The sequence below is a fragment of the Sorghum bicolor genome, chromosome 2, assembly GCF_000003195.3.
Source record: "Sorghum bicolor cultivar BTx623 chromosome 2, Sorghum_bicolor_NCBIv3, whole genome shotgun sequence".
Taxonomy (NCBI): domain Eukaryota; kingdom Viridiplantae; phylum Streptophyta; class Magnoliopsida; order Poales; family Poaceae; genus Sorghum; species Sorghum bicolor.
The window spans coordinates 1,142,020-1,164,708 of record NC_012871.2 but is presented as its reverse complement, the minus strand read 5'-3'; the positions used below and the strand labels follow the sequence as shown (position 1 = coordinate 1,164,708).

General features: G+C 41.9%; 4 protein-coding genes and 1 pseudogene across 5 annotated transcripts; 3 read left to right on the top strand and 2 right to left on the bottom strand.

Moving 5' to 3' along the window:
- Window positions 1,292–5,608, bottom strand: LOC8054543. 2 transcript variants are annotated; one of them, XM_021452923.1, is made up of 3 exons: window positions 4,038–5,608; window positions 2,297–3,943; window positions 1,292–2,201 (listed from the first exon to the last, which is right to left on the bottom strand). In XM_021452923.1, the coding sequence occupies exon 3, from the start codon at window positions 1,918–1,920 to the stop codon at window positions 1,486–1,488; it is 435 nt and encodes a 144-aa protein (XP_021308598.1). In that variant the 5' UTR covers window positions 1,921–2,201; window positions 2,297–3,943; window positions 4,038–5,608; the 3' UTR covers window positions 1,292–1,485. The 2 variants fall into 2 exon arrangements, with proteins under 2 accessions (XP_021308598.1, XP_021308597.1); XM_021452922.1 differs by having other exon boundaries at window positions 3,881–3,943.
- Window positions 8,808–9,306, bottom strand: LOC110432316. Its single transcript, XM_021452451.1, has one exon. The coding sequence runs from the start codon at window positions 9,288–9,290 to the stop codon at window positions 8,808–8,810; it is 483 nt and encodes a 160-aa protein (XP_021308126.1). The 5' UTR covers window positions 9,291–9,306.
- Window positions 9,360–9,823, top strand: LOC8054542 (annotated as a pseudogene).
- LOC8054541 lies at window positions 12,180–12,937 on the top strand. Its single transcript, XM_002461301.2, has one exon. The coding sequence runs from the start codon at window positions 12,300–12,302 to the stop codon at window positions 12,726–12,728; it is 429 nt and encodes a 142-aa protein (XP_002461346.1). The 5' UTR covers window positions 12,180–12,299; the 3' UTR covers window positions 12,729–12,937.
- On the top strand, window positions 19,655–20,367 carry LOC8084254. The gene has a single exon (XM_002461300.2). It carries the CDS (start codon window positions 19,730–19,732, stop codon window positions 20,156–20,158), a length of 429 nt encoding a protein of 142 aa, XP_002461345.1. The 5' UTR covers window positions 19,655–19,729; the 3' UTR covers window positions 20,159–20,367.

Below are 22,689 nucleotides of genomic sequence, written 5' to 3'. Positions count from 1 at the left end.
GATGGACTGCGACGCCCAGGTCTACAAATGGAGCTCTGAGTAGCGGCACGAAAGAGACTGTACTTGTAAACTGTAGCTGATTGCTTTTGTTTGTGATGAAGTGTTTTGTGTCATGGGAGATGGAACAACATCACATATATAGTGTACATCCTCGGATGTAGAGGCCGGATTTTATATCCATTATCTAAAAAATATATAGGAACCAAAAAAAAAACATCGCATGTATAGGCAGGCAGCTTGTACAGAGAAGCAGTGCAAGACGACGTGCAGGTGCAGTCTTGTTTGACTCTGCTGGCAAAGGGCTTGTTGAATTTGACAAGAACCATTGTGGTGTGCTTTGATGTTTTCTAGTCCGGCGTGCTGAACTGAAAAATTGATCATTTCTCTTCACGTCCCAGCAGCAGTTAATTATAAGGAAATTAATCAATACTTGTCTAAATGTTAGTTAGCTGCTCCGAATGCAGACCTTTGTTTGGGAAGAGTGGACAACTTTCTGGGCTACTATTGTCATCCTATCAGTGGCCACTTTGATGCGAATTTCGGAAATTAATGTCCATACTCGGATTGGTTTATATCGTTGCATTTGTTTGGCGTCACTACTTTTGGTAGTCAGATTTATAGTTCCAAAATTTAACATGTGCAAGTGGGATCCTCTAAGGAATTCCTCGAATAGAGCCATCAAATTCTCTTCTATTATGTTCTAAAAAACCTGATTTGTTTTTTTTTACGAATCCATCAGGTCTCTGAGTTGAATATAAAAAAAATGGCCTCTTTTACTTTATATTCCGAAAAAGCTTTGTGTGAGGAGGTCATTTCAACTTCTGTACCTTGAGGGATATCCTCTATTCAAGTGTCACCCATTGTCACTGGTGAAGCATAAGGCTCAAGCTGACAATTTGTTCCGATCCGTTTTATGAATGTGACAAGAAGATTCTTCTTTTGGTGCCGACTTTTTCATCCTTGTAGTTGCAGATATGAGTGAGAAGGGTGCTCTTAACCAACGGTTGGCAGGACTCGGGTGGAAATTGAGGGCATATTCTAGGAGATGCAATGCTGTAAGGCTGACTGTAAATCATGAAGAAGACCAGTAGTTCAAAATTTTTAATTGTGGTGCTCAATAGATCAAAGCGCCTCTTGTAGTTGTCCCAAGCTCTGCATAATTCTACCAGAAAAATTGGGACCCTGTGCAGAGTTTGCTTTCGACAGAGGAGCGACTCACGGTTTGGTCTCTGTCATCCGCAGGCTGATACTTGAAATTGTCATGCAAAACAATTGTATGAACAGACAAACCTTTTTTGTTTTATAAATTAAGAAAGAACATATCCTTTATTCATTTCTAAGAAGGGTAAAGGGAATACAAAATATGAGTCAAACAATCATTTATACAGATTTTTAGTTTTGAAAACACAGAGCTCATGCAGTATGTATTTTTAGCAGTAAGAATACTGAGGTTTTCGCATGCCCATCATATTCTCGCCTATTGGCTTATTCCCCAAGCGCAAAGGCAGCGCCATCGAAGCTGTCGGAGAGGCCGGTGCCAGTCTTGAAGGTGACCTTCTCTGGCAAGGCCTCTGGGACATACACCTCAACAACGCTAAGCCAGAGCATCAGCTCCTTGGTCTTGACACCAGTGATCTTGCTCAGCTTGCCCTTATCGACAAACGCCGTGACCTCGGTGGCATACGACACCGTCTGCTTGATCTTCTTGAAGGTGTGCTCGACCTTCTTCTTCCGCTGCAGCAGCCACATGAACCCCGTGTCGCGGTTGTACCCAAACTCCTGGATGTCCTCCATAGGAAGCAGGCCCTTTGGGAGGCCGAGCTCCTCTAGCATCTCAACAGATTTGTTCCTGCATGCGGCATCTCCAGTGACGACCGCTGCACCGGCACGGTGGCTTTCGATGGCCTGGGACGACGCCATGGTTTACAAATGGAGCTGTGAGTAGCGGAAATAAATAATAGACTGTACTTTTGTAAACTGTAGCTGGTTGCTTGTGAGAGTGATGAATTGTTGGTGCGATGGGAGATGGAAGAACAGCGCATATATAGGCAGGCAAAGCAGGTGGTACAGAGAAGCAGCCCAAGACGACGTGCAGTCTCTGACTTTTCTTGCAATATCAGTTGAATTTGACCATTATTGTAGTGTGCTTTCTAGTCCGGTGTGCTGAACTGCAAACTTGACCATTTCTCTCTGCATCCCAGCTGCATTGAACAAATATACGCTCGCAGTTAATTATAAGAACTTGAATCAATACCTGTCCAAAATTTAATTTTAATTAGCTACTCCCAATGCAGACCTGTGTGTTAGTGAAGGACCGATAAACTTTTGGCCTCCTTGATGAAAATTTTGAAAATTAATGTCCAACAAACAGATCATTAATATTGTTGAATTTGTTTGGCATTACCACCACAGCCGGCGGTGCAGCTGCTGTATGTCGCACATCAGATAAGGCAATAGCTCAACTACTTCGTGTTGCAAAATAGTTCTGTGATAGTTAATTTTTTGCACTTCTATGACCCATACCTCGGGTTCATCACAGCGCAACCAATGTGACGCTCTGTTTTTGACAAATTGAATTTGGTCACTAATACGTCACAAAAATGTTCATTATGATGAATATTGCTTTTAGAGTAACAACAGTTGTTCATCATGTATGTTCACATACCTAGTAGTGTGAGGGACATATAGTGGCCGCCTATAGCGATGCCTCCCAAGGATGGAAATGACATTCACAAATGCCACCAACGCCAAATAGAGAATCAAGATTTTTCAAAGGAACCACTAGAAGGGCAATGGAGCTCCTTGCCGCTGTATAGGGATAAATGCGTCTAACCAGTGTAGTAGTGCCAAAACGTCAGCATTATCGGCCACGACTTAGTGTCGATCATGGTATTCGCCTGAAAGAGCCCATCTCCAAAACCATCACATCCAAGCACCATGCATGAAGCCACTGCATGCATGCAGGAGGTCGCTGCCGTGCCGATCATGTCACATGCATGCATGACATGTCGACACCATGCCAGCCCAAAAACAGTGCTTCCATCTCATTCGACACCGATCGATCACCACATTTGTCCCTACACAGCGGCAAGGAGGTCCACCAACACCACTACGTACATTCCTTGGAGGGATGCATCGACAGAACTTGAGGAAGAATACGTTGAGCTCTGCGGTAGTGAAGACAATACATAGGAATAGGATTTGGTGAACCACAATGGCTCCATGAAAGGACGCCACTGATCTTTATCCCATTAATTGTGCAGCAGCAAACCGGCTCAACAACCTTTCACCTTCAAGCCAAATGGAGTAAAAGCCAGTCTTCACAAATTCCTTTCTAGTTTCAATATCAATTTACACTGATCTTCCTAATCTACAGCACAAGGGGGCCATTGGAATTTAAAAAGAAAAAAAAATATCTTAATTGTATTAGTAGTTCCACAACCGTGATACTAATCCATGGTCAAATTTATATTTTTCAAAAACATGTAGACATACACCATGGTGTAGTACGTTCAGATTTGTTTTGGCCAGATCGTTAGAAGATGAGATTGCTGGAAAGATCTCACCTAAGCTTTGTCACTAACCATAGCGTCTGTTATTTCTGCAATGAATGCCTGTCTTATTCTGAGATGACCAAATTCTCTGGTTTTACCAGTTCATTGGAAACTTGATAAACCATTAAGCTTTTGCACAATACAAAGACAAACTAATAAATATAGTGAGTGTTAACTGTTCCAAAAGCATGGTGGTCTAATCAGTCACCCCCTGATTTTTTTTTTTAAAAAAAGCATAATGGCCTTTGTATGAATCCTTTTTTTTCAGATAATGAAGGGAGCATAGCATTACATGAGTAAACGCATATGTTAATAAAATACTTTACCTTTGAAACACAGTAGTAAGTCCGGATTCGTGTATAAATCCTCCAAAGATGTATTCACAATCACTGCAAAAGAATAGAAACTGGAAATTAAACAAACAACCTATTGGAATTGGTTAACATTATTGAAGGTAAAAGGATAAACAGAAACTGGACAGACCTTTTTTTTTATTCAGTGGAACTATTGCTCCATTCTGAGGGATCTCATCCAAAATTTTCGATTATACAAGCATGGGATCTCACTTTAGATAAAAATCACCATCCAAGAAGAAATCTCTACCCAGTCTTCTCTACCGGCCAGTTCTGGAGTAGCATCCTCAAAAATAGTGTGGCTGCAGAGTCAGTGAAGAGGAAGAAATAGCAACTTCAAGATTCAAACCTTGCTTGCTCAAGCGAGATGAGGAACTTCTGTACTTCTGTTCGGCAAGATAAGGATTGTTTAGCTCGGCGATATCATCAGGATTAGAAACCTACGCATTGGCACCTTTTTCAACCGAGATCTCTATCGAACTTGGAGTTCATGTAGAACTTATCATGGATTTTTCCCGGTCTGAATTGGAGTCCCTATCCAAGCTGATGTCTTGGTTCAACTGGATTCTTATTCCGACTCGCTATGCTTGTACCTGGCTGTCTTTGGAGCAGCACCTACGCTGCTGTAGGAAACCAGCGCATACACCAGCATTATTCCAGCAACTCCCCGAGCAAAGTGGCACGTGCAATCTCCGTCGCTTCCCACGGCATCTCCCTCCCTCTTCGCAACGCCGACAAACTTCCGTACCAGTGCTGGATGCCTGCATCGGAGCCCGGCCCAAACGATGGTAGGGTCACCGGATGGAGGTCCGCATCCGGTAGCTCCGACCGGCCGGTGGTTCTGCCTTCGCGCCATCACTTCGACCTCCTCGGCCCTGTGTGTGGACGTGAGGAGTGGCGGCCTCGGCCCTGCATGCAGACGGGAGGAACGGCGGCACTGCGCACGGACTGGATGAGCATTGGCGCGGAGTAGCGGCGGCGCTGCGCTAGGAGCCGCGGTGCGGGACACGGAAGCGGCGGCAACCTAGGGAGATGAGAGTGTCGTGATGAGAGAAGTCGATCGACGTGAACGAGTGGGCTGCTAGTGGGCTGAAAGCAAGCAAGTGGCACGGCGGTGTTAGGCCAGATTAGAATGGGCTGGACGAAAAATTTTGTCTCTTTATATGATCATACTATACCATTTAGGGTGATATATATATTAAGTATAAAGATGGAAAATCCACGCGGATAGCAGTGTCGCGTGCCCGCGCCCGTGACCAAAATTTCGTGCCCGCGCCCGCTATCCACGGGCATGCCTTGCCTGCAGGCATGTCCGTGTGCTCGCCAGATCTGGAGGAGACTGGTGATGGCGAGGACACAACTACAGGGTAGGGCGGCTCGATGGACGGTAGCTGGGATGGCAGGCGAGAGGGGATGGAGCCTACCTGCCTCGTAATCCAACATGGGGAGGGCGACGACGAGCTACAGAAGCTGTCATGGATCTTGTCGGCGGCAAGGTGCAGAAGCTCCAATCATGGAGGAGCGGAGCTCTAGATCTCGCCAGCCGTAGAGGAGAGGAGAAGTTGGAGGGCGGCGCGGTCGCGGAAGCCGGAGGGAGGAGGCGGAGTCGTGGAGATGGGAGAGGTCGAGACTCGAGAGGAAGAGGAGCGGCTGCTCGAACGTATCTCGTTGGTGGAGTGCCGGATACAGCCCTGGTGGCGGCGTGAGATAGGGAGTAGCGTGGGATGAATGAAATCCTAGGATGTGAAGGAAGATTATATACCTCTTTTGTTCTGGCCCCACATGTCATTGTGGGTTTGCGGGTTTACGGGTGTGGGCATGGTATTTTCTTACCCGTATAGGTTTTTCCGTTGGGCGTAACTCTTTACCCATGCGGCCATGCCCGTGCCTGCGGCATAGATTCATGCTCGTATCCACGCCCAGAGGATCGGGCATCCGCGGGTACACGGGACTATGTGGTTAGACTTATTATATATACTACAATAGTGGTATTTTAGTAATATATGAAAAAATATAGATTTCTTTGAAAAATTTTCACGTGGTAAGATCTAGAGTATTTTAATATTAGTATATACTTAAACCAATAAACAAGTATGAACACATACACAATGTGGTTTATTCAAGATGAGAGTAACTATATGCACATGTAGAAAGGAATTATATATACTAGGTGAATTCCCCGCGCGTTGCTGCGGGATTTTCTTAAAAATAAATCACTATATGCATAGCATTACTATATGGTATTCAGTCTATTATGTATGTATAAATATAAATTTGATTTGCATATATTTTATTGTATTATATCTAGTAATAAAATTACTAAGCTAATAGAATAAAAACTAATATTTGGTTACATTATAGAAGAATTAATTGGTGTATTATGTATGTATATATATGAATTTGACTAGTATGTATTTTATTGTATTAGATCTAGTAAAAAAAATTGCTAAGCTAATAGAACAAAAACTAATATTTGGTTACATTGTAGAGAAATTAATTGGTGATGAAACAAATAGCGTATGTACATGACTTGTATGTTAATAGATTAAAGATTTAAAGTATTTCACATGATATAGATGATATGGTCATTTTTTGTAATTAATATGGGATGATATGGACTTAGTGGGGAATGATGTGGACACATTGCATAAAGAGAGAATTCATCTAGTGGGGTTTAGTTTTATAAGAGTTATAGATATATAGACACACACTTAATCGTTATAAAGAATGTTCTCCTAACAAACTAAGTCTATTGATAATTCATTTAAAAATATATATTAAAATATATGTAACCTATGCCAAGAATAATATAATACAACTATTTGTTTTCTGCTTTCGGTTCCGCTTTGTTTCCTCCTCTCTCGCTCAGTTGTAAGTGTCCTTCTGTACTCCTTTGTTTATTTGGTTTTATAAAAGTTTGCACCGTGGGGATCTTCCCACGGTCTTTTCCCTCAAAAAAAAAATAATACAACTATAGATATACAATAAATGGTAAATTAATTTATGGCAACTAGATAGGATTGTCGAGTATCTCAATCATCTAATAAATTATCCACTGAACTTTTAATACTCATGTAATTGACAAGATTCTATTTTCATCAAAAAAAATTTAACAAGATTCAAGGCAGGATCATGGGTTGATTAACTACTCATGTACGTAGTCAGAAAGAATTGCCCAGGAAGGTTCTATCCCTCCGATGCATCTTATAATCAATTCACGGAACTGTGACTAAAAACTAATGCCGATATGATGGGAAGCTCATGGTGTGTTTAATTAACTACATTATTATTATTATACCGATCGGATCGTTGTCAGGAAGATAGAGGCATTTATTGCCATCAGCTAGACATATAGATAAATAAAGCTACTCCGTATTTCATATGACAAAAAAGATATAATAAAGCGCATATCGGCATCTGGCCAGCCACTCTCTCGGAACTATCTTTATTGTAAGGTGCAGGTATCTCCTCATGCGATGCAAAAGTATCCTGCCTCCACGTTTAGTAATTGTTAGATTAGATGGCGCGTCATGCTGCAGCAGATCCATTTGCTCAAACTAGCTTAGTACACAATTGATTTTCGCTGATGGTATTGGTTGCTATTTTTTAATGGTGGTTGATAATGTATAGACTCTAGTAGAAATAAAATTGTGGGTCCAAGGCAACCAGTAGTGTAAAAATTCATTTTTACTTGCTGTTTTCTTAAGTCTATAGCCAGTAGAATATCTGATTTCTACTGGCAGTAGCCTTAACAAATCAATCATTAAAAATATATTTATACTAGCTGTTTTCTTAACCTAGCGCCACTATAAATAATTTGTAATTAACCTTTTGAATTTATCAAATGATCTCGTATGGAGAAATGTTCTGAACGGAAGTTGTAGGGATTCGAAAAGATCTACATCCTTTTCATTTTTTAAATCATTTAGGGCACAGAAATTATGGTTTTATGATTAATGATTTCAAAATTCATATATTTTTGAATTTCACAAATAACCTCAGATGGGAAAACGATCAAATGCAAAGTTATAGATGTCAACGACCACCACCATGGTCACCACCACCACCACCATCTTTTCTAGAGAAAAGATTTTCCTCTCATTATTATGCAATTAGAGCTTTTTTTAGCTGCTTTCATATCTACTTCAATTCACCTTTGTTGAAGTAGATTGGTGTAGAAATTAATTGATTTTCTAGCTCAGTCCACCCCAATACATATGGACAGAGATGCGTAGGAGTGCACCCAAACAAAGCTTGAATCCTTTAAGATTTACATATATCACTGGAAGTTCAAAACATATATATTTGTAGGTCTGTGCCCGCCAAGGCTAAATTAAAACTCATCCACATTAGTCTCCTGTAACGAACTCATATGAAGCATTCCTAGCAGAAAGGCTCATCATCACTACGTCAGAGATGTGGACAAGGAGACACCCCATTTAATATTGATATGTATTATAGACGCGACTGTAATGCATGAGTAGAAACACTTGTTTATGGAACATGTTTCAAATGTATGTGCCTTGACGTTCCATGTCTGTGGGCGGCTAGCGAAGTAGCATGGGAGGTGCTAATATTGAATTAGCAGAGCCAAACACAATCCTTTTTTTTTTTTGAAAAGAACACAGGAGGGGTTTTTTACCCCTACTGAAGATAAATTAAAGCAAAACAAAAGGTTTACAGATAGTTACAGAAAGAGAAGAAAGAACATAATACAAGCTCTCTCAGAAGCTAAAAAACACAATCCTTTTACCGTTTATATTCAATAAAGAATATCATTATTATTCCGAGAAAGGCTAAAGGATAAAAAAGATACAGAGCCAACAATATAATCAAATATACAGATTTATTGTTTTCAAAGGATCATATATAAGATTGTGGAGCATGGTTGTTTTTAACATTAAACCGGCTGAGAATTTGACGTGCCCATAATTTTCTGTCTCATTTGGTGATCCCTCATTCCCCAAGAGCAAAGGCTGGCATTGAAGGTCCTGGAGAGGCCGTTGCTGGACTTGAAGGTGACCTTCTCTGGTGAGGCCTCTGGGACGTAAACCTCATTGATGCTAATCCAGAGCATCATTGCGTTGGTCTTGATGCCAGTGATATTCCTCAGCTTGCCATTATCGACGAATGCCGTGACCTCGGCGTCGTACGACACCTTCTGCATGATTTTCTTGAAGGTGTGCTCAATATTCTTTGCCTGCACCAGGCGAAGGAAGCCCGAGTCACGGTTGTACCCGAACTCCTGGATGTCCTCCAGTGGAAGGAGGCCCATGGGGAGGCCGAGCTCCTCCAGCAGCTTCACAGACATCTTCCTGCATGTCGCGTCTCCGGTGAAGACCTCTGCACCCGCATGGTGGCACTCAAGGGCCTGGGACGCCATTGTTTCTTTGCTATCTTTGCTTCTACAAATGGCGTTCCAGGGGACTGGTGAGGACAGATCGCGTAAACCATGGCGTTCCAGGCCCTTGAGTGCCACCATGCGGGTGCAGAGGTCTTCACCGGAGACGCCACATGCAGGAACATGTCTGTGAAGCTGCTGGAGGAGCTCGGCCTCCCCATGGGCCTCCTTCCACTGGAGGACATCCAGGAGTTCAGGTACAACCGTGACTCGGGCTTCCTTCGGCTGGTGCAGGCAAAGAATATTGAGCACACCTTCAAGAAAATCATGCCGAGGTCACGGCATTCGTCGATAATGGAAAGCTGAGGAATATCACTGGCATAAAGACCAACGCAATGATGCTCTGGATTAGCATCAATGAGGTTTACGTCCCAGAGGCCTCACCAGAGAAGGTCACCTTCAAGTCCAGCAACGGCCTCTCCAGGACCTTCAATGCCAGCCTTTGCTTTTGGGGAATGAGGGATCACCAAATGAGACAGAAAATTATGGGCACGTCAAATCCTCAGCCAGTTTAATGTTAAAAACAACCATGCTCCATATATGATCTTTTGAAAACAATAAATCTGTATATTTGATTTTATTGTTGGCTCTGTATGTTTTTTCTCCTTTACCATTTTCTCTGAATAATGATGTTCTTTATTGAATATAAACTGTAAAAGGATTGTGTTTGGCTCTGCTAATTCAATATTAGCACCTCCCACGCTACTTCGCTAGCCCACAGACATGGAACGTCAAGGCACATACTAAATTTGAGACATGTTCCATAAACAAGTGTCTCTACTCATACATTACAGTCGCGTCTATAATATATGTCAATAATAAATGGGGTGTCTCCTTTGTCCACATCTAACGTAGTGATGATGAGTCTTTCTGCTAGGAATGTTTCATATGATTTCGTTACAGGAGATTAATGTGGATGAGTTGTAATTTAGACTTGGCGGGCACACACCTACAACAATATATATGTTTTGAACTTCCAGTGATATATGTAAATCTTAAACGATTCAAGCTTTGTTTGGCTGCACTCCTATGCATCTCAATCCACCTATATTGGGGTGGATTGAGGTAGAAAATCAACTTCTACACCAATCTACTACAACACACGGGAATTGAGGTAGATATGGAACCAGCTAAATAAGCTCTAATTAATTGCATAATAATGAGAGGAAAATCTTTTCTGTAAAAAAGATGGTGGCAGTGACGATGGTTGTGCCACTGCTGATATGGCAACAACTGTGGAGCGAGTTACACTTGTACACAAAACATTAGTACTGCCAGTTCTAAACATATTTTCACTGGCTTTATTCATACCGACCAGCATTGTGAAATGCCATTGGAAATCGCAAATTTCACACAGGCATCTTCTAGAGAACCACCACTACAAATATTTTCACTGGTAATTATCGTAACAAAACAGCCATAGGCACTATAAATAATTTTTTAAAATTGCAAATCGGCCTCAAAAAATAGCAAAAAAAATTATCCTAGGAGGCTCACACAAGGTTTTGAGCATTTCCTTTTAGTTTTTCACAAGATATCGATGCCATCGGCACCTCAAAGCTCACACGTTGCATGCCTTACCACTACAACCCAAAGACACCTGTGACTAAACAGCAGAAATATTCCTTTATTATTCACTTCCCCAGATTTTTGAAATTTTGATTTATATACCTAAAAGGATTCAAATGGAAAAAGTTTTAACTACTAAGATTTATATCTCGTTGAGATCTATAACTTTGCATTTGATTGTTTTTCCGTCTGAGGTTATTTGAGAAATTCAAAAAATATACAAATTTTGAAATCATTAATCATAAAACCATAATTTATGTGCAACCTTACCTTACAATAAAGATACTTCCTCTTCCTCAAAGCTTCAATCCTTCAATCCGCACTAGTAAAACTTTTTTAAGTTTGATCAGCTTTATAGAAAAGAGTATCAATATCAATGACGTAAATTGAGTATCTTATTAAAATATATTCTAATAATATTAATTTGGTACTATAAATCTTAACGTTTTTTCTAGAAATTCGGTTAAAAGTTTAACTTATTAGGACAACTCTAGGAGTTAGCTTTCAGGCATAGATAGAGTAGTTCCAAGATAGTGGCCGGCCGGATGCCGATATGCGTACTTTTATTATAACAGCTACTATATCTTTTTGTCAAATGAAATAACTTTATTTATCTATATTTCTAGCTGATCGCAATAAATGCCTCTATCTTGCTGACAACGACCCGATCGGTATAATAATGTACTAAACACACCATGAGCTCCCCATCATATCGGCATTAGTTTTTAATCAGTCCCGTGCATTGATTATAAGATGCATCAGAGGGATGGAACCTTCCTGACAAACTAATTATCTATGACTAGTTAATCAACCCATGATCCTGCCTTGAGTCTTGTCAATATTTTTATGAAATAGTCCCTCTATGTAGGACTTAGAAGTCATTTAGGAAAGCAACATTGTCTCCAAAACACAACTTTAACCTCTTATTTTTATAAAAATATTTAAGAAAAAATATATGTATACTTTTATGAAAATATTTTTTAAGACAAATCTATTCATATAATTTTCACATTTGTAAACTCAACTTAAAAGTTATTAATGATTTATATTCCCAATGTTTAACCCAAATCTTGTATAAAATGACATCTAAATCCTATATGGAGGGAATATAATCTTAAAAGTTCAGTGGATAATTTATTAGCTGATTGAGATACTCGACAATCCTATCTCGTTAATTACATGAGTATTGATTTATTGCAGCTGGATGTGGGAAGGAATTGAATATCGTCACAACAGTGCACGTCGTCTTACACTGCTTCTGTGTCTGTACAAGCTGCGTGCCTATATATTTGCGCTGCTGCTCCATCTCCCTTCACACAAAACCACTTCATCACTATTAATAGCTGCCAGCTACATTTTGCAACTACATATTCCTGGTCGCTACTCACAGCTCCATTTGTAAAAGCAGATAGCAAAGAAACAATGGCGTCCCAGGCCATCGAGTGCCACCGTGCGGGTGCAGAGATCATCACCGGAGACGCCACGTGCAGGAAGAAGTCTGTGGAGCTGCTGGAGCAGCTCGGCGTCCCCAATGGCCTCCTTCCACTGGAGGACATCCAGGAGTTTGGATACAACCGCGACTCAGGCTTCATTTGGCTGGTGCAGAGGAAGAAGGTGGAGCACACCTTCAAGAAGGTCAAGAAGACGGTGTCGTACGCCACCGAGGTCACGGCGTTCGTCCAGAAGGGCAAGCTGTCGAAGATCACTGGCATCAAGGTTAAGGAGCTGATGCTCTGGATTAGCATCATTGAGATGTACATCCCAGAGGCCTCGCTGGAGAAGGTCACCTTCAAGTCCAGCAACAGCCTCTCTAGGACCCTCGATGCCGCTGCCTTTGCGCTCGGGGAATGAGAGGGATCTCCAAAAATGAGACAGAAAATTATGGGCACGTCAAATCCTCAGCCGGTTTAATGCTAAAAACAACCATGCTTTACGACCTTGTATCATCCACTGAAAACAATAAATATGTACTGTATGTTTTTTCTCCTTTTCCCTTTTTCAGAATAATGATGTTCTTATTAAATATAAACCAAAAGGATTGTTCCGTTCTGCTAATTCAATACTAGCACCTCCCATGCTATTTCGCTAGCCCACGAACATGGAAGGTTAAGGCAAATATGAGGTGTTCCTTGCTGGTCAGCGCCCAGGGGGTTACGGCCGCTACGGCCATGTCTACTGCCTGTGGTGGGGAACCACTCTTTGAGACATGTTCCATAAACAGATGTCTCTAATTATACACTACAGTCATGTCTTTAATACATGTCAATAATAAAGCGGATGTCTCCTTTGTGCACATCTGACATAGTGACGATGAGTCATATTCTGCTATGGGAATCCTTTCATGTGATTTCATTATTGGAGACTATGGCCCTATGGCCCTCCATGAGCTCGCCGCCGGTCAATTGAGTCATGTTGCTACCATGGCTTGTCTCGAGCATGCACGCCTTTGGCTAAGGGCATCAACCGAGTGGCCCTGCTACAGTTCATCCACACAATCATATATATCATGGACAACATAGAGATGTTTTGTGTTGGTTTCAACATATCCACCTCTGCAACAGTTATCAGTGATTTAAGAGTATCAAAGTATCATCTCAAGACACCGTCTTCGATCCTACATACTCTAGAATAATTCAAAAAACCAAAAATGAAAGATATGACTATTCAACAGAATTCAAGCAATTGATGAGCGAATGATCCGTAGTAAATGAGTGCATGAATAAACAATGTCTACCTTTGATATCTAAGCAAGTATCTTCAGAATAAGCTAAAGATGTGTTCTATTAATGGTCCATGCAAGTTGTTCATCTTAGCATGATAGTAGAGGAGTGCTCCTAACGGTAGAAGCATGTCCTACATGTGAGGAGATAGCAGAAGGGTAGAACATGAGTACCTATCGATCTCTCTTCACAGAAATAGGAGAAGAGCGTGATGCTAGCTAGGAGCAAGGAGGTTTAGCCAACAGTCAGCCGATAAGCTCCTATGGGGCCAAGGCAAACATCCACACCGCCACATGTGATCCAAACGACGATGAGGACAAGATAATTGGTTGCAATTGCAACACACTGGTTGGCCGACAATGCATCGAGAGCTAGGATCACCATGGCCGATGGTGGTGGTGGCTGCTCCCGGATCAAAGCACTACAACGTGGATTAGAGTTATGCGACACACAATGCCTCTTCTTACATTAGAGACACATCATGTTAGCACAGCGTTGTGGCCCCACATTGCTCCTTATCATCATACATGTAGGTAGACATCAGAGATGTGGGTTAGAAATCACGCGTCAAAAGGCTGGTGACTTCTTACATCATAGACATGTCAAATTATAATGAGTCTCTATTGACTGCCCTAACCGTCAGAGATGCATTCTACTAAAACACATCTGTGATGACATATTATCTCCTAGACACATTTTGTCAAAAGAATTAGTTCTGGCAATACCTAATAGCTAATCATGTAAGATGAATCAGATGCTAGCACAAAAGACACATGATTTATACTGGTTTAGGCACGTGGGGTGTCCTAGTCTAGTCGGTGGTGATGCTGCTCTTCTTGTATTCATATGCTCTGTTACAAGGGTTGTTGCTCCTTCTACCTATATGCTAGAATGAAGTAAATGGAATTGGAACCCGATTGCAAGGTCCCTACTCCATCTTATATATGTAGCCTTAGATAGGAGTGTTACAATGATAGCGATCGGCTAACAGATTGGATTCCTAGTACATTACATGGAATACGCAACAAAACAATCTCATCTAGATACGATGGCGTTAAATATCCTCAATATGTCTTGATCTCCAAGATGGTTGATTCGCCTAGCCTTTGTGGGTCTCGTGCCTTTGTGGGACGTGTCGTCTGCCTTGACAGAGGCAGACATTGTATTGAGACCCAGGTATTTACATGTGATGTGGAGTCACATAAGCCTACTATCCATTGGGATCCACTCGTCTGAGAGATGTTTCAGACACTCTAATAATACATTACAGTCGCTTCTAGCTAGAATACATGTCAATAAATGGGGTGCCTCCTTTGTGCGCACATCATGTGACGTATTGACGCCGAGTCTTTCTGCTGCTACCTACAACCTTATAATAAAGATATAACCATTTGCATCACGTACGGATCAGAGAGGATCTCTAAATAGTAACGGTAAGACAGCTTATCTATGAACGTGGAACCCTGCATAGCACGATCCGTAGTTGAGGGCTTCACATGTTCACACATGTTCCGAGAGATAGGCCGTCCAGCTGGATCGATCGACGACGATATGGTGCGTGCTTCTTTATAGTATAATAATATAACTACTTTTTTTTAATATGAAAGCTGATCGTAATATGCCTCTATCTTGCTGACAATGACATAAACACACCATGAGCTCCATCGGCATTATTTTTATAGTCATAGTTCTGAACGTGCATTGTGCTTATAAGAGATGCATCGGAGGGATGGAAGTGGGCAAACTAATTCTATATAGGTAGTATTAGTTAATCAACCCATACAATGCCTAGAATCTTGTTTACATGAGTATCAAAGGTTCAGTAAATAATTTAGCTGATATATAAGATACTCACAATCCTATCTAGTTGCCATAAATTAATTTACCATTTATTTTATACGTGTAGTGGTATTATATTATTATTGGCATCGGATTAATTCCTTTGTTAGGAGAATATTCTTTCTCATAATATTTCACAAAATCGGTTAAGTATGAAATGGTAACCACCGCCGGTTTGGAAACTCTCCATCGCTGCTGGTACTGACCCTCAGCAGTGACTTGTTGGCCGTTATAGCCATCATTGCCGGTTCAAAGCCAGTGGTGTTATTCTGCTATCTCCGCCGGTTCACCATTTTATCTAGCTGTGACAATGGCTAGGTCATTGTCGTTTCGAAGTTTGAACTGACGTTCCTGATCATGTTTTGTCATTTTATAGCATGATCCGGTGGTGACAAATTGTTCGATCACCGCTGGTCGGATGTGCACTCCTGCGGTGATTAGCGTTTGGTTACCACCAGTCAGTGGTTCAACCCGACGATGATGAACCATTGATCAACGTCAGATCATGCATTTATCAGGTCGTGATCACTATTAGTTACCACCACTATTTTTTTTGATTCAGCGTTGATGACATTCTACATCGCTGGAATATTATTACATGCGACAATGATATTGTGTTTTCACAATATTTGTTGAGAAGAATCTTAATAGGATATTCAACAAGCTATACACATATAATCGTTTGGGTTGGGTCGGGCACGAGGCCTTGGTTTGTTGACCTGGACCAAGAGGAGCCGGCTCGTGGGTATAGCAAGATGGGTTGAATCTGCTATGGACTTCAACTAGTGGTATTAAAGCCCATGGTCATTAAACCTAGAAAATCTCATGGGTCAAATGGTGACAGGGGAAGGTCGTTAACCTCTTGGAGGATCACATGGTTTGTGTGTAACATGGAGCATTTGACTTAGAGCCTAGATTACATGTTCCAGAGATTACACAAAGTTGTGTGATCTGAACTATTGAGCTCTATGTGTGACGTGATAGTGTCAGGTTTAGTCCAACATCGATAATTGGTGGGCGGGATAACATATATGACAGGGATAGCCCTCACCTACTAGGAGTCTTTTGAGTTAAGTTAGGCCCGATCGATACCTTGGTTTGTTGTGGGCTCTAGGTAACCTAAGCATGTGGGTTGCCGGCTCTAGTGAACCTAAGTGCGTGGGGTGTCGCCTCATCGGTTTAGCAAGTTAGGCAGATCCGCTGCACACTCTAACCAATTTAGGGATTGTATGGATCTAAAGTTTTGTAAAAACTGGAATCCTTAAATCCTAATTTTAGTTTGTTATCCAACCATGTTTGTTTGTTTAACTAACATGGAGACAACTAAAAACAGTTTCTAGGAAAATCGGTACAAGAAACTGTTGCTAGTTCTTATAGAAACCAGAAAGCGTGGCCTGAGAGTAATTATGATCCAAACACCATAATATGTAAATAAAAAATAACAGAATACCTACTTAAAACCAGGTCTATCTGAAATTCATGGTAACCTATTTTCTAAAAACATATTTTTAATTATGATATCAAAACAACCACTTAACTTCATTGGCACGTTTTCATGGGCAGCAGGTCCTAAATCATACTACTTCGAAGGTCTTTAATTGAAGCAAAAGTTGATGATGTAGAAAACTATATGGCATCTGCCACAGCTCGGTGCTATTCTGTCATGGTTATGTGTTGCTCTGTTCCTGGCAGATTGGCGATGAGAGTCATATTTTTAGATCAAGCACATGCAGTCTGAAAGATTTCTTCTCTGAAAGTTTTAGCTATGTGTACCTTCAGTTCTAGTTGATGTCTGCTTGTAATTTTGTTTTTCTCACCCTGCTTGTAATTTTCTTTTTCTCGCCCCTTCTCTATGTGGTTGTTTTTTCTCTTGAAATAAGTTGCTTTGGCCTGAAGCTGATCCACGGCCAAGTGAAGTGGATTGGATTTTTGCGGAGCCACTTCCATCTTTTACAACCATGTTGGCGTCGAATCCAAAAGACTTGCCAAGAGAGCATGTCTTTCTTCTCAGGTCTATTGTGGCCCTCCATTTTTTTTTCTCACAGTTCAAATCCAGCATCACCATTCCACAAGAGATGGCAGTACTGTGTCCTATGCCTGATCTTTCACCAGTTTCACATCTACGAGTTGGTTGACAGTGTACAGAATGGTAATACAACGCAGAGCGAAAGTAGATTAACAGAAGCTGGTAGTCTGCCATTGTCCTTATGGAATAATAGTGCTTTATACCACACACGGGGAAATCCAGTGTTACTAGTAGCACACATAGACGCACCTAGAACTAGTTACGTCGATTTGATTTAAGAAAATGAGAAATAATTAAAAAGAACATGTAGCCGGATCCATTTTTCTCGGGACTTCAGATGCGGGCTGGGATGGGTGGCGTGGGAAGAGGAAGCCACAATTACTATATTAACCTTCCACTCATAAAATTAATTAGCATTAATCAATTATTTAGGAACTAAGAGGTACCCCAACCACTGTAAAAGAGCTCTTATTTTATACGTGTAATGGTATATTATATTATTATTGGCATAGGATTCCTTTGTTAGGAGAATATTCTTTCTTCTCAAAATCGATTAAGTATGCATGAAATGGTCACCACCGCCGGTTTGGAACCTTCCATCGTTGCTGGCATTGAACCTCAGCTCGGCTGTGAATTGTCGGCCGTCATAGCCTTGGACCTCATTGCCGGTTCAAAGCCAGTGGTGTTATTCTGCTATCTCCGCCCGGTTCACCATTTTATCTAGCTGTGACAACGGCTAGGTCACTGTCGTTTCAAAGTTTGAACTGACGTTGCTGATCATGTAATCATTGTCAGTTTATAGCATGATCTATCCGGTGGTGACGAATCATTCAATCACCACCGTACCAGTCAGATGTGCACTCCTGCGGTGATTAGCATAGGTTACCACCAGTCAGCGTGGTTCAACCCGATGAAGATGAACCATTGATCAACGTCAGATCATGCATTTATCAGGCCGTGATCACTATTAGTTTCCACCATTAATTTTTTTTGATTCTGCTTTGACGATGACAATCTACATCGCTGGAATATTATTACATGCGGCAATGATATTGTGTTTTCACAATATTTGTTGAGATGAATCTTAATAGCATATTCAACAAGCCATACACATATAATCATTTGGTTGGGTCGGGCACGATGCCTTGTTTTGTTGACCTAGACTGAGAGGAGCCGGTTCGTGAGTATAGCAAGATGGGCTGAACCTGCTATGGACTTTAACTAGTGGTATTAGAGTCCATGGTCATTAAACCTAGAAAATCTCATGGGTCAAATGATGACAGAAGCTCGTTAACCTCTTGGACGATCACATGGTTTGTATGTAGCATGGAGTATTTAACTCGGAGCCTAGATTACATGTTCTAGAGATCACACAGAGTTGTGTGATCTGAACAGTTGAGCTCGATGTGTGACGAGATAGTGTCAGGTTAGTCCCACATCAATAATTGATGAGAGAGAACAATATATATGGTAGGGATAGTCCTCACCTACCAGGAGTCTTTTGAGTTGAGTTTGGCCTGATACCTTGGTTTGTTGTGGGCTCTAGTGAACATAAGCACATGGGGGCCGGCTCATCAGTTAGGAAGTTAGGCAGCGCTGCACACTAACAAATTTAGGGATTGTTTGGATCTTAAGTTTTGTAAAAACTGGGATCCTTAAATCCCATTTTTAGTTAGTTATCCAGGAAACTATGATTGTTTGTTTAACTAACATGGAGACAACTAAAAACACTTTCTACTAAAATCGGTACAAGAAACTATTGCTAGTTGTTTTTATTTCTATAGAAACCAGAAAGCGTAGCCTGAGAGTAATTACGAGCCAAACACCATAATATATGAATAAAAAAATAACAAAATACTTAATTAAAACCAGGTCTATCTGAAATTCATGGTAAAACCTATTTTCTAAAAACAGATTTTTAATTATGATATCAAAGCAACCACTTAACTTCATTGGCACATTTTCATGGGCAGCAGGTCCTAAAATCATACTACTTCGAAGGTCTTTAATTGCATTATGTGGGTAAAATTAACCCTTACAAGTATTGATTTATTGCAGCTGCATGTGGGAAGAAATATTTGGTCAATACAAGAGTGCACGTCGTCTTACAAGAGTGCACGTCGTCTTACACAGCTTCTCTCGGCCTGTACAAGCTGCGTGACTATATATATGCACCCGTTGCTGCATCTCCCTTCACACAAAACCACTTCATCACAGTTGCCGCTACTCACAGCTCCATTCGTAGAAGCAGAGATAGCAAAGAAACAATGGCGTCCCAGGCCCTTGAGTGCCACCATGCGGGTGCAGAGGTCTTCACCGGAGACGCCACATGCAGGAACATGTCTGTGAAGCTGCTGGAGGAGCTCGGCCTCCCCATGGGCCTCCTTCCACTGGAGGACATCCAGGAGTTCAGGTACAACCGTGACTCGGGCTTCCTTCGGCTGGTGCAGGCAAAGAATATTGAGCACACCTTCAAGAAAATCATGCAGAAGGTGTCGTACGACGCCGAGGTCACGGCATTCGTCGATAATGGAAAGCTGAGGAATATCACTGGCATAAAGACCAACGCAATGATGCTCTGGATTAGCATCAATGAGGTTTACGTCCCAGAGGCCTCACCAGAGAAGGTCACCTTCAAGTCCAGCAACGGCCTCTCCAGGACCTTCAATGCCACTGCCTTTGCTCTTGGGGAATGAGGGATCACAAAATGAAACAGAAAATTATGGGCACGTCAAATCCTCAGCCAGTTTAATGTTAAAAACAACCATGCTCCATATATGATCTTTTGAAAACAATAAATCTGTATATTTGATTTTATTGTTGGCTCTGTATGTTTTTTCTCCTTTACCATTTTCTCTGAATAATGATGTTCTTTATTGAATATAAACTGTAAAAGGATTGTGTTTGGCTCTGCTAATTCAATATTAGCACCTCCCATGCTACTTCGCTAGCCCACAGACTTTGATCTACTAGCTATGTTCCATACTTGTGAATTTGGTGTGCATTCACTATCAGTAGCTGGTCCTCAAAATACCACCATGCCAGAAGGATGCCTCACAGATAACAAAGGTGTTTGCTCCTGAGGTCCCTAGATCCTCCGCTCTTCACTCTTTTGATGCACTGGCTCCAGAGTCTTTCTTTCCGCCATACCTCTGAATTGGAATCACAAGCGAAGTTTAGTAATTGACACATGAATGCATGATGACCAAATTGCAGATGCAGGTCAACACTTCACAATTTTCAGTCAATTCTAGGGAGAATGTATTGCCAATGGACATGATGTAGTACCAATATGGAGCATACAGTATTAAAGCGACAATAATCAATCTGAGTATTTGGATCTGCAACTTGTTTCATTCAAAGCAGTTTCTCCAATCTGCCTTTGAGCTGGAACATGAAAACAATTGAATAAGATAATGTCGGGAAAAGACAGGCACCTCTTTCGTTTGGAGCAAGTTCAGTTCCGCACCTTCACATACAACAAGAAGATCCCTAAGATGATCATAATCCCTCAAAGTTTCCTCAGTGAGTCTTTCTACAGTACTAGTCCCTTTCTATTTGACATAACAACATAAATAGTATCACAGCAAGCACTGAACTTAGTAGAGATTCTACTGCGATCTGAGATGCAAGAATGAGACAAATGAACAATAAATCAAGAAATACTGGAACGATTCTACAACCCGCTAATCCTAGGCCAAAACTGATTTCATCTCCGTAGGCATTTGAGCAAACAGGTGGAGCGCATGCTATTGCATACCTTGGAGCACCATGAAGTCAGCGCCTGCTCCTGCCACGGCCTAACGACCGCTACTCGACGTCGTCTACGCTATCAAAGTAGGTGCACCTCGGGCACACTAAACACAGGCGACAGCAGGCAGCACACCGTCCTCCTCCATGATGTGGATCCCCATCATGGCTGGTGTGGGCGGGCTGGCGACGTCGGGCGAGGTAGACGCGGAGCACGAGAAGGGAGTGGCATGCGGAGTGGGAGTTAGGGATGGCTATGCCGCCGCCAGCTTCGCCACCTTGGATTGCCGCGTGGACGGCCATCGCCACCGCCAACAGGAGCACGGACACCGCGCCAGGTCTGATCCAGCCTCCTCCAACGCCTTTGCCGCATGTACGTAGTGCCGCAGTTCACAAAAGACTGGTGAGGACAGATCGCGTGCCCTGGCCGCTGCAGCCCTGCCCTCGCGCTCGCCCTCGCCCCTCGCCCTGGTAGCCGCCGCCGCCGCCGCAACACCAAGTCTTGGTGAGAAGGAAGAATAGAGAGACGAGAGAGGGTTAGCGTGATCTGACGTGAGAAATACACATGACAAAAATACAAATTCAATCATCTCTATATTATTTATTTAAACATTATTTTTTATTATAAATTTACCATTCTACCCTTAATTGTATAAAGAAATTCAAAAATAGAATTATCACATCATTTTTTTAGGTGTTGATCCCACTAATTTTAGTATGCACTTGGTGCGTATGGTCCCACCATCTAGTATGCACTCGGTGCCTCTCCAATTAGTTCCTCTCGGTTCCTCTGCTTTTTTAAGCCGTCAGATCGTTCCTCGTGAGTCGTTTATTTTCCAACAACCATTATAAAAATGCTCATAAAATAAATGGTAAATTAATTTGAGAATTTTTACAATGGTTGTCGAAAAATAGACGGCTCAATCCGACGGTTAAAAAGTCAGAGGAACCAAGAGGAACCTATTGAAAAGGCACCAAGTGCGTACTAAAATTGGTGGGATTAGTACCTTAAAAAATAATGCGATAATTGTATTTTCGAATTTCTTTCATATAATTAAGGGTAAAATGGTAAATTTATAATATAAAAATAATATTTAGGTTGGATAAGAAAGACTGAATTAGTATAGTTTGTCATATGTATTTGTGAGATTCGCCGACCCTAGCCACCTTGTCGTCTGTCTGTTCTTCCTTCTCACCGAGACTTCCTGTTGCAGCGGCGTCGGTTGCCAGGGCGAGGGCGAGGGCGAGCGCAAGCGCAAGGGTAGGGCTGCGGCGGCTAGGGCACGCGATCTGTCCTCACCAGTCCCCTGCGAACGGCGGCACCATGTACATCTGGCGATGCGTTGGAGGAGGCGAGATCAGGGCTGTCAGCGTAAGTGCTCCCCTTGGTGGCGGTGGCGGCCGTCCCCGCTGCCGATCCGCGTGCTGCCCCCCATCTCATGCTTGGCGTTGGGACATCAGAGCGCAAGGAGTACCT